Consider the following 15,524-nt stretch of genomic DNA (forward strand, 5'->3'; position numbering starts at 1 on the left):
TGTAATTGTGTGCTGCTCCCGTCACAAAGTTCAGAAGACCCCAGATTATGCTCGTCTCTTGAAAACAGCAGCAGCCCTCAAATGGGTGACACCCCCTCCTCTCTCCAGTATAAACACACACACACAGTTCCACCACCCTCTGTAGCTTGACCCCATCCCCCATTTTGTTACATAACATTTTTACTACTTGTGCTGAAGTGTGACGCAATAACTGATCAGCTGACCAGACCCTGAGTTGTTTTTCTTTTTTTTTCTTCCATTGACTCTTGTCTCTTGGAAATCCTGAGTATTTTTGTTTTTGTGGCACCTATGTTTCAGTGCCTGTGTAATCATGTGGTGGCAGTTGTCACAAAGGGTCTCAGGATGATGATTCATTTCAGGCTTCATTGATTCTGCTGCTTGCGAAAAACCATCTAAATGTTACAGTGAGTGTGACAGCGTTGTTGTGACCGAGAGGTTATTTATATGATGGTTGTTTTGGAATATTTTGTTCTGGAGGGGGGTGTTATTGAGCCTGGCCCTTGTCTGGTATTGAGTCACTGGTGTCCAAAGTCCAGCAATTTTCATTTCAGATGTGACACTAGTACATGCCCTGTACAAAACATTTGTTCATGCAATCACCTTGTTTGGTTGTTCCATTTATTTCTGTGGGCTGCTGCTCCATCTAAACCCTCATGAGCAAAGGCCCTATGTGCCTCTGTCACCACCTGCTTCTTGAAATTCATCTCACTCCTCGCTAATTAGCTAACAAACAACACTGAGAAAAATGCAACAGCTAGAGTCATGTGAAAAGGCCAAACAAAATACCCACAAAAACTCAGGAAACTGAGGCATCTGGATGTTGCTATAAGCAGCGAAAATGTTCTTCCTTTTCATGCATTTAACTCTGCACGTGTGTTGTGACAGGACAGATGTATCCCTGGCCCAGCGCTCTGCTCCCATCCCCCCTCTTTCACAGATCGTAGACCACAGCCACATTATGTAATCCCCCTAACCCCCCCAACACACACTCATTTTCACACACATACAGTGGGCATGAATGCTGGTGTCCCATCCCCCACCAGCACCTGCCCCAGTTGGAAAAGATCACAGTGTTTTCAAGTGAATATATTGTGGTTTGGTGTAGCTGTAGCTTCTGTTCAGTGTGGGCGAGAGGTGTTGTCTGTGTAAATTGTGCAGGAAGTGGAAAATGACAAAGAAAATATGCTGAGGAAATCCCAGTGTCATGTTTTTTTCCCTTCATATTTATTGGTTAATCGGTCACATGATCACTGGAGGTGACTGGGACATTTGTGTTCATACTCACAGCTCCTGTGGGTTATGTCGTCTCGATACGTTCAGAGTTACATTGCATTATAGGACTGAAAAAGACTTGAGCTACTTACCAACCAACCAACCCAACAAGCTCATTAGCATGGGGTCACATGTCAGATGACATTCATAGTGGGACAGTGCAGGAACTACTGGTCGCACAGTATTTTGAATTTCATGAACGCTGTAGGAAATACTGTGGTGACTTTAGTTGGCACTTTATTCCTTTCCGTTCTGTGTTAATGCAACTTTGTGAGTAACATTTTAACACGTATCACTCAACACTATGCAACCTAGGTGCAAGCGTCAACTTCATTTACATTCTGTGAATGACAAAACTATGTTTGAGGCCTAAGTAGTAAATACTATAATAGCGTAGAGGTTGTATCTTTATTGGTTTCATTGTTTCTTTTTTTGCACAAATGGCAAACATATAAACTATTAAAAGGTATACTATGTTGTATTGCACTGTATTTAAGGCAGCTGCTTGTCCAAAGTCAATATAATTGACAATATTTTATTTTATTTATCTTCATGCCATGTGAATGGTTGATTTAATATTAAGGAACGTTTTAACAGGTGTACCTAATAAAGTGGCTGGCAAGTGTACATACATTTCCTATATACAACGGTTATATTTACGTTTTAACTGAGTAGGTGTGTACACATTGACGCATTACTTTCCCTAAAAATACATGTTAAGAAAACACTCATTAATAACATAACATGTTCCTCCAGCGGCTGTTTCCTTGTGCCTGGTGTGTGTGTGTGTGTGTGTATGAGTATGATGGAGCTGACAGCTGCTTCAGGATAAATAGCTTCTGTAACTGATTCTTTGTCTCTTCTCTTCCAGGAAACACCCAACTCTGTTTTTCTGGTCATGGAGGTAAGTTTAGAAACGTGACTGTGTGGATATGTAATTAGTCAGAGCCCATATGCTCTCGTGTGTGGGGAGTTTTTTTCTTCTTGTTACTTACAGTAAAAATATTTAGATCCAGTACCTTACATGTTTTCGCTGTTAAACGCAATGCTAGTGATGACATAAGCTTTACGTTTGCCCCAAATCACTAAAAAAAGCACCCTAATCAGTCAGCACACACACACACACACACACACACACAGTAATAGCAGTCTTCCCCTCCTCACATGCTTTACTGCACTCACTGTCCCCTCCCCACAGGCTTCTGCTGCGCCTTCTCCTCTCTTGTTTTCTTTTCACACTGTGTCCGAATTGTCCTTTGTTATCTCACCAACAACCTCACTCTTGGCATCGTCCCTAGCTCTCTCTCTCCTCTTTTTGCTGCTGCCCTCCCAGCTGGCTGCAAGATTGAAAACAAACTATTACCCAACCTCAAGTTACTCAGTAAAAACACTCCCCTCTCCGTTTTCTAGGAATCAGGTTCCACGAAAGTCTTTCAGTGACATCTTGTTTAGATGCCAGTTTGAGGATCTCTGCAGTGTAACACTTTGATAATATTTCAAAAGTATCTAAATTTGGATCACCTGCCATACTTCTGCTACAACGCTGCATGATATTAACTGTGTTTTCAGGAAAAAAATACACTTTGACGTCATTTGGTCTCACAAGTATTTAACGTTTTCTTAACGCACCACACCAACCGTATCCATCTGTTCTTGTTCCCAATGAGAAGTAACTGCACTACAGCAGTTAAAACTGCTGTTCAGCAGATTAACTGATGAGACTGCTATAATCTGGTCTAGGGTTTTGGCAAACACAGACACATTTTAACATACATGTCTGTTTTAAGTGACTGTGCTTCTCTTTGGACATTGTTTAATCTGAAATGTATTTGTTGATAGTGAATGTTTGTCTTCCCACACACAGTACTGTAACGGAGGTGATCTCGCTGACTATCTGCAAGGTAAGCGTCATATCTTTTGGGCTCTTACACACATATGCTCAAACACACATGCTTAAATTAGCGCAGCTATTCCTCATGTTCCTAACCCATTTGGTAAGAGAAACTTTATGCCTAACCGTAACCACAACCAGTTTACGCCTAACCCTAACTTTAACGTAACCACAATTCAAATCTTAGCACTCAGAAAATGAGGTTCTGCCTCATTAGGACCAGGTTTTGATCTCCATGAGGACTACTGGTCCTGACTAGGTCAGTGTTTATGCCAGAAAAAGTCATAAGTAGTTGAAATTCAAATACACACCCACACAAACATACACATGCATTATTGTTCATCTACACAGCAAAGTAACTAATGCAGATAATCCATGTGACTGCACTTAGTATGAACGGATAGTTGGGGATTATGTGTGGGATTGCACATGTATTATCTATGAGTGATGGATAGTAAGTGTAAATATGGAGAGTCTGTATTATGTGAGAACGTTAAAATGTGTGAGGGTGTGTGTGTGTGTCTTCATGCATGCATGTGTATGGGACAGAGTGCTGGCTTGTGTGTTTCTGAGGATTTCTATGTGGGGGCTGTGTGTGTGTATGTGTATGTGTGTGTGTGTGAACCACTGCAGCTTTGCACAAAGAGTTCCTTCTCTTCTGCAGCACACTGTTTATCATTGTGATAGTTCATTACAAAGGTCATCATTTCTAGTTGATGAGTAAAAGGTGCCTAATGGACATATAATAGAAAGTGGTGTTTGGAAGTTCAGTCAAATGTGGTGAAAAACCTCTTTATAGCAATAAATTTAAAGGCATCACTTAATGGGCTAGTACTGAACCGTTATGCCATTGGCTAATTCTCAATATAGCTTTAAGGTTTAATACTAACATTGGAAAAAGAGGTTTGATGCAAACCTCTAAGCTCAAGGTCCATTTGCAAGTGGGCTACCAGAGCCTTTAGCTGCAAGCCTTGATCACATGTGGTGAATTAGATGAACGCTCTTGATCAAGTTGAAAAGTTGTCTAATGACTAAGACTACCATATATTCTGCACCTGGTATGGTCTTAATACCCTCAGACTTGAAATCAAAAGACTGTCCCTACTTGCATTCACTTTATAGACCATAATGGACCTGCTAAATGCTAAATGCTAAAATGTTGTCCTTCACCCGTGTCCGCTACAGAATGCATAGACTTGTATTCAGTCGTCTACATGCAGCACAAAATGTGTGACCACATGGACGAGGACCCTTATTGAGTATGGATTTAAGTAGTAGCATATATAGCACTTTTCTTAATGGTGTTACAAAGCACTTAACACTTTAATGTAAATGAGAACAGGGAGGAATGAGGAAACAAAAAAGGCCCTAAGGCAACATTATTGATGCCAACTGCCAAGTCAAAGAAACCGTTGATTAAAAGTATTTGGCCACACATATAATTTAAAAACAAATTAAACCGACAAAATTACTTAACAAATTAGAATTATCTATAAAGTGAAGCTTTGGTAAATAACAAGGTTTAACATGTGATTTAAGAGATGGTAGGGATGTATTTTTTAAAAAAGAGCAAGTGCCAGAGAGTCAGAGACTAATGGCAAAAGGCTTGATCTTGTTTTGTCACATTTTGGGATTTGAGAATAACCAGTAGGGCTCCAAATGTTTAACTAACTAAGTTGGCATGTACCTGCCCAACCATTGAGATCAAAGATACCATTTCAAGCTTTAAAGGGAAGTAAAAATAATAATTAAATTATTATGTAAGCTCATGAGAACCAGTGAAGGGAAGCAAGGACAGGACTGATGTGCTCATATTGTGATTAGCCGAGTAGCAGCATCAAGTCTAGAATACATAAATACAATAATCGTTTTTTTGGAGATGAATGGTTGCTTTGTTTTTGAGATCGTACTGATTTGAAAGAAGGAGCATTTCACAACACTTTTAACCTGCTCGTCAAAAGAGAGTTTAGAATCAAAGATGAATTTCTTGTCACCTGTGTGAGATTTCCAGACGGAGTTCAGTGCACCAAATAAAATGGCCTCTGACTTTTCATCATTGAATTCAAGAAAGATCTGAGAGAGCCATGATTTTATATCTGCAAGGCAGGAAAGGAGATTTTGTCAGTTTGTGGATGGTCTACAAGCATGGATCACGGGAAAGTGTGGTGAGACCTTGATGTTGAAGAGGCCTCCAGCCCCATCACACACTGTCCCCAGCTTACCCCACTGTTCCCCTGCTGCAAACTCAAATCCCTCCATATAAATGGCAGTTTGTCAATAAATCTTTTAGATAATCAAACACGGGTGGTTAGAAGCACTGATTGTGTTGCTGGAACTGCCTTCCTTATCTCACTGAATGTTTGCTTAATGTAGCTGTCCGACATTTCCAGTGTACAGACTGTTAATGGTCAGACTCCGAAGAAGGGACATCCAGCAGTCTCTGCTTGTGTGACACTGAAAGCTGTGGATCTAAAACAAAGTGGATTTGTGTTTACACTGTTAAAAGTGGTTTGTGCCCTACTGGCTCCCCGTCCTGGACTCATAAGTCACTCGAACGATGTTCTTATCAGTGGATGGCTTCTGTGTTTTACAAGGTGTGTCGCAAGCCTTTGAACTCTACTGACCGTATTTCATTATATAAAAGGATCTGGCTTATAAAAGATTCTGCTGGGAGTTACACAAGTTTTCTGTGTCAGGCGTGTCAGCAAATTAGTCCACTGTTGTAGGCTAAGAACGGCTGAAATCCCAGATTATTGTTGGTAAGCTGACGTGAGACAGAGTGAGCGAGAGAGTGTGTTTTACATTGGATTACACTGCATTGCATTATTTAACTACCTCTTCACTCACTCAATTTAAACTATTTATCCCTGGATTATTACTTGAATATGTTAATTAGACACTTTTGAGCTTAAAAAGTACTTTTCCTTAATTGTAGAAATAATTATGGCACCAGTGTAGAAATAATAGCATTTTTAGTTAATACCCTCATGTCACTGCAGAAGCACAGGACATCTGAAAGCATATATATATAGCTTCTTTCAGACATGCACCTAAGCCTGGCAGGGCGTTTCCTAATTTTTATAATTCAGGAGCACATGTCCTCCTTGGGGACTCCTCACCTGAGTTCATCTCATGAGAATGACTAAAGAGATCCTCAGAGACAGTAATCCAAGGACAGTCCTCGATAATAGAGTCATGAAGGAGCAGTTTTGCTTCAGGAAGCAAGTGGTCCCAGCTGTTGCGTCAGCTTAAGCACATGTGTACTGACAATGACGAACAATGACATTTTGATCTTAATTTTGATCTCCCCTCTTTCAGCCAAGGGTACTCTGAGAGAAGAAACACTGAGAGTGTTCCTCCAGCAGATTGCTGCGGCCATGCGCATCCTCAACAACAAAGGAATCATCCACCGTGACCTGAAACCACAAAATATCCTGCTGTCCTACGCGGGACGCAAGAGGTCCAACATCAGTGGCATTCGCGTCAAAATAGGTAAGAGAGTCATGCAGACGTTACTGGCACACAAACATTGTGTGGAGCAGTTACTCCCTGAGAGATCTGTTTGAAACTGTTCAGTGGCTGTTATTAGAGTGGTGTCATGCATCTATTCAATTTTATAGAATCATTTTTCTCATTGTCTTTTAAAAGTTGTGCCCCCTGCAAATAGTCAGCCTTTTAAATTCAAATAATATATCAATATGCAGCAACATACTTATGGTTGGAAACCGAATAAAAGGTGCACTGCCTCCGGAAGAGAACATTTTTATTTGTGTACGTGTACGTATGTTTTGTGTACATAACCTTGACTGTCCACACTCCAAACATTGTATTTTGGCAACTGGACGACTGTAATTAATACATTCTTGACAGGTGTGCTGGCTGTCTCATCACAGTCACAGCTTTGTTTTGAGTTCATGTGTTTGCCATCCAGGTATCCTTCACTCCGTGTGTTACTGGTAATAATAACAACACTGATACTGACTGATAGTGGTATATTTTGTGTTTTTTTCCTGCAGCTGATTTTGGCTTTGCACGATATCTCCAGAGCAACATGATGGCTGCCACACTGTGCGGGTCACCGATGTACATGGTCAGTGTGTGTGTGTGTGTGTGTGTGTGTAGAATTGCATTTGATGTCTGGCCTTTTTAACAATACCTGCTCTCTCAGCAGTATGTTATGTAAGCATAAGTCTAATTACAGTAGAGCCTAACCTGTGACCTCTGTGCTCCCAGGCCCCAGAGGTCATCATGTCCCAGAACTATGACGCCAAGGCCGACCTCTGGAGCATAGGGACAGTCATCTACCAGTGTTTGGTCGGCAAGCCACCATTCCAGGTAAATCCTGTTTCAGTTTTGTGACACAGGTTTTTGTAGACCACTGTGTCATTACATTTAATTATTTGTATCTTAATCTTTTCAGGCCAATAGTCCCCAAGACCTGAGGATGTTCTATGAGAAAAACAAGAGTCTACAACCTATGTAAGTTACACTGCCTATGAATGGCATATTTCTCCACTTGTCTCTGTTTTCCCTCTGTGATTGCATGAGTTGAGGCCTGTTGTGGCTCCAACATTTAACAGACAGAAATGTGAGTCTGTGTAAGAACCATCCTCAACAACACAAGTAACAAATCCGAGATGGAGAGCAGGAGCAGGAAAGAGTGCTAGAATTAGAAATAGTAACCAATTAATGATAGTGAATTTGACCTCTGCATTTAACCCATCCTTATTACACACCAGTAGTGAACACACTCAAGCTGGGCGCAGGAGCAGTACTTTTTAGCACCCGGGGAGCAATGGGGATTAAGTGCCTTACTCAGGGGCACCCCAGCCCTTGACCTGTCCCAGGAAGTGGTAAACTAACTGACACCTTGCACTTGCCTGTTTTCTGCCACTGAAATCCTTTTAATGTGGAGATGCAGCAGCAGCAGCAGCAGCAGCAGCAGTGGGAGCTGATTCATTTGATCTGCTTTTGCAGTAACTTAATATAGCACTCGGATACAGATACTGAGCCCAGTCTCATCTTATGTGAGGTGTAATAGTAGCAGGTGAATCTCACTATCCTTGGCCTTCATTAGACACATTTTTGTGCATTTATTTGTTTTTCTTTGAGGACACTGAAGATATTTTGGGCCAGATAAGGCTGGTCTGCAGGCAGCAATACATTGTATTTCATTAGACATTTCTGGCACAGTGTAATATGCTGTGAACTTATAAGATTCTTCTTTTACACAGGCTGTGGGCATCTTTGAAAAACACATTAATATTCCCTTGCTCTCGTTGCTCTTGTTACCCAGCATCCCAAGAGAAACTTCACCACAGCTTAATGACCTTCTGCTTGGATTACTGCAGAGGAATCAGAAAGATAGGATGGACTTTGGTGAGTGCTTACATAAAAGTGATGCCCTTAAAATCTTACATGCTAAATATATGATAAATATCAATGTTGGTGTAACTGTTTTGTCCTGAAACCCCTCCCTCTGCAGACGCCTTCTTCAGCCATCCTTTCCTGGAGCCGTCATCGACCATTAAAAAATGTAAGTTGTTCCTGAGCAACATGTAACTCACTTCTCTATGCTGTTTCGTTGTTCAACCTGAAAACACGACTACTGTGTATTTGCTGACCACAGCATGTCCAGTGCCGGTTCCCAGCGCCTCTAACACAGTGACGGATTGTTCCTGTGGTAGCTCTCCATGCATCCGATACAACTCTCCTCCTGTGAGTGGGATATTTCTTTATACTGTAAGATCCTCATTCAGAGGGGGCTACAACTATTGTGCATGTTTTCTTCTAACAGTGCTGAAAAATATAAATACAAATCCAATCATTTAAAAAAAAAGTCACCATTGCAAGTTTCAGCTCTGTATGTATTCCCTGCTGGCTCAGCTGTCGCTAATGTGTCTACGATCTCTGCCAGTGTAAATGGTGCTGCTAGTTAAAATAATCTCTTTGCTCAGTAGCACAACTCATCTCCCAGCAGTGGTGGGAATGCAGGCTGAGTCACTTTCTCAGCATGTCAGTTTTCTCTGGAGCGATGTGATTTCATTAACTTGACAGTCAGCACTGTGTTGTCAGGAAGTCTTAACATTGCATCAATCAGGACCCGTGCTACAACGTTTCCCTCTGTCTCTCTCCGTCTGTGAAAACACAGTCTCTCCCGGACATGCAGACTCTAGCAGAAGATGGTCTTTCATCCCCTCCACTCGGTCCTCCTAACTTCCTTCAGCTGTCCAAAGAGTCCGCAGGAAGCACCAGCAGTAAGAACTCGTCCTGTGACACGGACGACTTTGTCCTGGTGCCCAACATCTCTATTGACAGTTGTAAGTGTAATCAGGCAGACTATTCATACAACTCACGTGGTTTGTGTCAGGTGTAATCAATGCATTATACAATATCAGATAAAATAACATTCCTGTAAAGGTCAAATACAACACAGTACACAGAGGCTACATCCATACTACCATGTTCTCTATTTACATTCAATTAAGTTAAGATGGCTGGTAAGTCACATGACCATTCACACTAGACATGCATGGGCCTGTCTAAAGAGTACTTTTTTTTGTCCAGTCCACTGGTTACAAGACAAGCAACAACAGTTGTTCAGCGTCATAAGTAAGTGCAGGATTTCTTTTATTAGACTAATGAGATGGTGAAACTGAGACAGAAAGTGTTAATGGTGCCTTTTGCGCACAGCTGATCACGCACGAGTCTTGACTAATGAGAACTATTCAAGAAGCAACCGCTAGTGACTGTGTCATTACTTTCAAATGCTTCTGTTTCTGCCCATCCAGAATAAAAGGCAGCCCTGGAGTTTTCACACTAAAATGAAGCTTGCAGCATTTCCAAAAGTGTCTGGATTAGAGGCTTCAAAACTCTAGGGGGGGGGGGGGGGAGTGTAGACAGCTGGTCAAACTTTAGTTATGTTGTGATATAGTTTCAAAATGAAAACCCAGTAGTGTGGATGTAGCATGAGACTGTCATTTAAAATCAGCAAATGAGCTGAGTTTTTACATACTGGGAATAGGTGTGAATATGATGTGATGGCTTTTTAAAAGTCAATAGCCTATGAACCTCTCTAAACACTTGCATCACGTCCAACAGATCAACGGATGAATATGCTCCGACATCTGTTTTATACGACATAGACTTGTGTGACGCAGACATAGAGAAGTTGCATTCACTCGGTCCCAGCAGCACATGCTCACACACACACACACACACACTTAGCACATGTCACTAAATCCACAGCTTGTAAATTAGACAGCTGCTAAGCATTTCATGTTGTAATTGAAGACTGCAGCCCACAAAGAGGAGGCACGCACATATTCACCCTAGTCACTGGTAAAATGAATCCTTGTGCTCTGCACCTGCTGCAACACGAACACACCTGCCGGTCCTCCACACTGACAATAGACAAAGTGAAAAGCTTTGGCCGTGTCGGTGACATTTTAAGTGGTGTTTCAATCAGCTTTTACGGATGATTTACACGCCTGTGACTCTTTCATCATCCCTTCTCTCCTTTTCTCCCTCAGATGACCAACCAGTAGGAGCTGGACGTAGGCCTTCCAGCGAGTTCCTTATGTGTGGAGGGTGAGTATGATACAGTGTGTAATGTAATCAACCCCACATCACCCCTGACGTTGGTGTGACAGATAAGCTACAGTGTGAATTGCTGCGGTTCAGTTCAGATCACAATAGTAAACATACATGGGTATTTTTTAGCCAGCTAGCTCAAATCAATGTCCTTTATGTCCTTCAGCCACCTGCTGGGATCATGAAAGTTGCAAGTCCCCAGTACTGTTATTCTGGGGTTTGGGGGATGTAATTTCGGGAACCCCTGCTCTGAGGGATTAACCATCCGTAGTCCATTAGAAAACAGACCGTATGAAATAGAGCTAACTTGTGACAGTGTAGTCATAAAAATCCATAGATGTTGACAAGAGTCCATCCATCCATCTTCTACCGCTTTATCCTCCACATGAGGATCGCAGGGGGAGTTGTGTCAATTTCCGCTGACATAGGGCAATAGGCGGGGTACACCCTGGACAGCTCGCCACTGTTGACAAAAGTCATTGTGGAAAAAATAGACTGAGTATGCAATGGAAGTGGGACAGAATACCGAGTGTGTCTGTGTGTTTATGTTACCGTCTTTGTTTCTTCACGTTGCTATTTCTGACTCTCTGACCACCAGAGGCTTGGCCTTATCTCTGCTCACACTCGCACACTCACACTCCATTAGCACACCCTCAAATCTGCATCATACCTGAGACAAACAACACGATGGTGCTGTGATAAAAACAGCACCTGACCCACCAAGGGCTGCGGGATAACAATAGCCTCACACTCTATCTGAAAAGTCTAACTGTTGTTATGATGCCTCGGCTGTGTCGTGTCGGTCAACTCACAAGACCTGTGCAAACCACAGTGGGTAGACTTTAGCCTCAGTACTCATTATACTGACTCCACAGTTCATTTTCAGAGTTCATTGTTATGTTGATGCTGCTGCTCCATGTCCTGCCGACTTATAGTTTCTCAATTTTAATATGCTGCATCACTGCCATGTACTTTATTGTGTGTTTTGGCTATACATTCAGCTTTAGGTCAAATTTAAGTGACAGGTAAATGCATATATCACTTGATAGCTCTGACTCTAGGGCCTCGAGGGTTTTTGCAGGGCCTTAAAAAGTACTTATGTTTGTTAATGTCATGATTTATTTGTCAGATAAAAGATCAGTGTGGAACTGATATAACTAAGACTTAAAAACACCCCAGTCACAATTCACAACAGCACACTGGAACTACAAAGCTGGCATTATTCAACAGTTTTCTTCTACATTGCCAACAGGTCTCAAAAGACTAAAACCAAGGTTTTTAAAAACGTTCTCACCTTCCTTTTAAATGTTTATGACACACACCACTTATCATATACAGTATAGTACACATTCTGGTGTCCAGTGTTTTCCCCTGCTGTTTCTGGTGTTGTATAGTTCCAGAACTGACACAGGTTGTGTGAAACCTCCTCTATCTTACTCTTTCCTTTCTGCAGGTGTAAATAGCCTCACGCCAAACAGGTCCTGTCTGTCTCACCCTGCTTGAACTGTTAATGCTTGACGGTTTTCCTCCTGCCGTGTTCTACCTTCCTAACGGCTTTTTCCATTACAATAACTCACTGCTGCCTTCATAAATTGGTTAACCACTGACACACAAACAACCTGTTCTTTTCTAATTACAGGATTTGCCCCATGCAATTTAGAGCTGCATGCAAATCAACAGCTCTTAATTCACAACCCTGTTCATCCACTGTGACCTGTGTGTCTTATATTGATTAATGTCAAGGAAGAAGAATTGGAGGGAGGAAGATGAACAGGAAATGCTTAAGCAGATTCAGGCAAGACAAGCAATTTAGGGAGAAGGATAAGCAGAAGCTTTACTATGAAATGGTTTTATACCATCCCCCTCTCCAGGGCTGCTTGGTAATAACCAGGTCAGTAACGACGGCTGATTTCACTCAGATCTATTCTCTCTCCACTTTACATCTGCGTCTTTCTTTTTAAACGGCAGTGCAGTGACCTACAAATTCTCAGTCTCTTAACGAGAGAGAACAACGTTCAACTCCATGATAAGCCTCTGCTGAAATCAATAAATCTGTTCACGACCTAGAGAGAAATAGCCGCCATTATGAAGTTACAGTATCAAATGTCTTTTAGTGTTGAGTGAGTGGAGAAGAACAGCACATGGTCTAGTTTACAGTTCATCTCAGAGCTACACAAACCAACTGCTTCTCGGTTCTTTGTCTGGACTTGTCTTTGGCTCACGTGCCCTTGTCGTCTTTCCCCAGTAGTCCCTCCCAGGTTCCATATCATTACATAACACTGGTTTCCAACTGGTTCTGCACTGTAACGGCCATTTCCCTCTCTCCTCCACTTTTTTTCTTTGTTCCTGTATGTAAGCAGAGGTCCTCTGTGGTGACACGGTGATGACTTTGTGTTAAGAACATTTTGTCTCCTCTGGAATAACAAAGGAATGCAAATGAAGCTGGGCCTCTTTTCACTTCCCCTCCTGTGTCTACAGTATACAGAGAACATGTGCTGTTGGCTTGCCCCGCCTCTTGTCCAGCCCCCAGCCTGTTCAGCTTGAGGGTGATTGGTCCTATCTTTGTGTTTACATGGAAGTCCTGCCCCCTTTTTTCACCCACTGACTGCCCTCATGATTCAGGCTAAGCTTAGTTCCTTAGTCTGCCTCCAGCCTGAAGTAAACAAAGACCTATTCACATGGAGATTTATTTTTTTTTAGATTTAAATGTATGTCATCCAGATATGGGACCATCGGCAGCCTTGAGTGGACTGTCTGACTGAACTCATCTCCTCCTTCATTCCTTCCAGGCAACCACAGCCCACTCCAGGACAGACCCCCATGGTGTCCCCACGAACGGAGACCACCCCCATCCCTGTTCCCACCCAGGTCCGCAACTACCAGCGCATCAAGCAGAACCTTTCTAGCAGCCCGACTACCACACTCTACGGCTCCCCCAGGTAAGAGCTTCCCGTGATACAAGTCCCGACTGAACTATCAACTTGTGACTCATGTATAAATCAATTTGGAATGAATTAGTAGGAGTGACATTTGTAATGAAACCCCTGGCTGTTGTTTCATCAGCCACTGAAGTTGGTCTGTAATTACATCAGCCTGAGTTTGTGGCCTCTCAGTCGGTTGTTAGGTGTTAGTGTTTTTTTTGTTATATATCTTTTTGTGAAGACAAAGCAGCTAGTTGGGCAGAAGAGAGATGCTTTCACAGGCAGATTAGTTCTCTTGTTTCTACTTACACTCTATTGTCTGAAAGGAGAAAGAAGAGGTAATGTGGACTTTAATCATCTGTATTGTACTGCTAATGTGTTTATTATTCTGATGTTTTATTGTGTGGCCTTGTGTTCCTCTTGTGGTTTTTTCATTTAAATCCATGTGTTGAGGTTTTAGCTCTCGAGATAAGGATCAATTTAATGTTGATGTTAATGTTAAAAGTGCAGAGTTCAGGTTAAGTCTTTGTGCAGCCATGGGAGTTAATGACTACCCACAGTCTCATTCCACACCCGTTGCTCTGCTTTTGTTGTGTTTCTGAACGTCAACTTTCTCAGAAAAAGAAGAGTTTGACCCAGGAGAGACCCTTCTTGATGTGCTAGAGTGTTTTTTTTTCATCGTAGAGTGTAAATCTATAGAAACATTAAAGGGTTAAAGATTTTCATACACTGTTACTGTAGAAATGTTAATAATGCTGTACAAGTAACGCACTATAACCAGATCCTCACTTAAGTCTGGAAACCAGGCTAAGAGAGTGGGGTACTTCTCGTTGATCACTTTGGTCTTTTTCTTTACTTCTAAGTGAGTCCTTGAAGTTCCCATGCAGCCCATTGTTAACTTATTTTTACCTGATCTCCCATTCTTTAGTAATTTTCCAACATGAAAATGGTCATGTTTAAGAGTGGGTCTGGACATTTACTGGGGTGTGATGTTCACATAATATGACAAATGCTGTGGAGAGATTGCTTTTTCTTTTCAAAAATTAGATGATGCATTTGATGTTCATCTTAAAGAATGAACTAAAGGGCTCAAATATCTAATTTGAGATAATGAATTATTTATTTAACCACTTTATTGAGTTTTTAATGTGATGAATACATTTAAAAAATTGGGTTTTTTGTGGTGTGTGTTTGTGTTTTTTATAGGCCTGGCACAGTGAGGCGCTCCAACACTAGTCCAATGGGGTTCCCCAAAATGACCTCAGGGTCCCCCAGCTCAGGAGATGTTCCTCAAACAGTGGGACGACGCCTCTCCATCGGCAGTTCCCGGCCATACTCGCCCTCACCTCTTGGTAAGATCATCCCTCCAAAACATTGGTCTTTCAGTAAAAACTTCCAGACAGGAATTGGACTTATTTTAACAGTCACATTTTCAAATCTGTTTGCAGTGGGCACCATCCCTGAGCAGCTGGGTCAATGCTGCTGTCACATGCAGAACCACGAGCCTCGCAGCCGCAGCTCCTCAGGAGGTAAGTTCATGTACAAAGGTTCAGCTGCTCACTGTAAAACCAAAAATTATATTTGAAATGGAGCAGCCTCTTTACAGCACCATATGCAGTAAAGAGTTGTTTTCAGCCTATTGTCTGCGTCACGATGTTCCCAAAGTATATGAGTCACCATGAGCCAAGGTCCGTGTCTCTGACGCTGTGGTTACAGTCACACTTCAGATGTTTTACACCTCCTACAATGTTTGTGTCAGGAGGTTGGCTTTCATAGTGACCATTTTGGAAAGAGGGGGAGCCACAGTGTACCTAAATGACTCCTCA

General features: G+C 42.0%; 1 protein-coding gene across 1 annotated transcript in view; it reads left to right on the plus strand.

Annotated features, from left to right (window-relative positions):
• The window catches only part of ulk2 (unc-51 like autophagy activating kinase 2), a 36,500-nt gene that overhangs the window by 13,606 nt on the left and 7,370 nt on the right, over positions 1-15,524 (plus strand). Inside the window, exons 4-17 of the mRNA XM_058633579.1 lie at positions 2,165-2,197; positions 3,158-3,194; positions 6,503-6,676; positions 7,201-7,274; positions 7,418-7,519; positions 7,605-7,663; positions 8,481-8,563; positions 8,670-8,720; positions 8,814-8,902; positions 9,336-9,504; positions 10,717-10,774; positions 13,567-13,716; positions 14,905-15,050; positions 15,147-15,227. Of these exons, the coding sequence (XP_058489562.1) occupies positions 2,165-2,197; positions 3,158-3,194; positions 6,503-6,676; positions 7,201-7,274; positions 7,418-7,519; positions 7,605-7,663; positions 8,481-8,563; positions 8,670-8,720; positions 8,814-8,902; positions 9,336-9,504; positions 10,717-10,774; positions 13,567-13,716; positions 14,905-15,050; positions 15,147-15,227 (1,306 nt within the window). The remainder of the gene's footprint in view (positions 1-2,164; positions 2,198-3,157; positions 3,195-6,502; positions 6,677-7,200; positions 7,275-7,417; positions 7,520-7,604; positions 7,664-8,480; positions 8,564-8,669; positions 8,721-8,813; positions 8,903-9,335; positions 9,505-10,716; positions 10,775-13,566; positions 13,717-14,904; positions 15,051-15,146; positions 15,228-15,524) is intronic.

Source organism: Solea solea, chromosome 7 (genome assembly GCF_958295425.1).
Source record: "Solea solea chromosome 7, fSolSol10.1, whole genome shotgun sequence".
NCBI classification, from domain to species: domain Eukaryota; kingdom Metazoa; phylum Chordata; class Actinopteri; order Pleuronectiformes; family Soleidae; genus Solea; species Solea solea.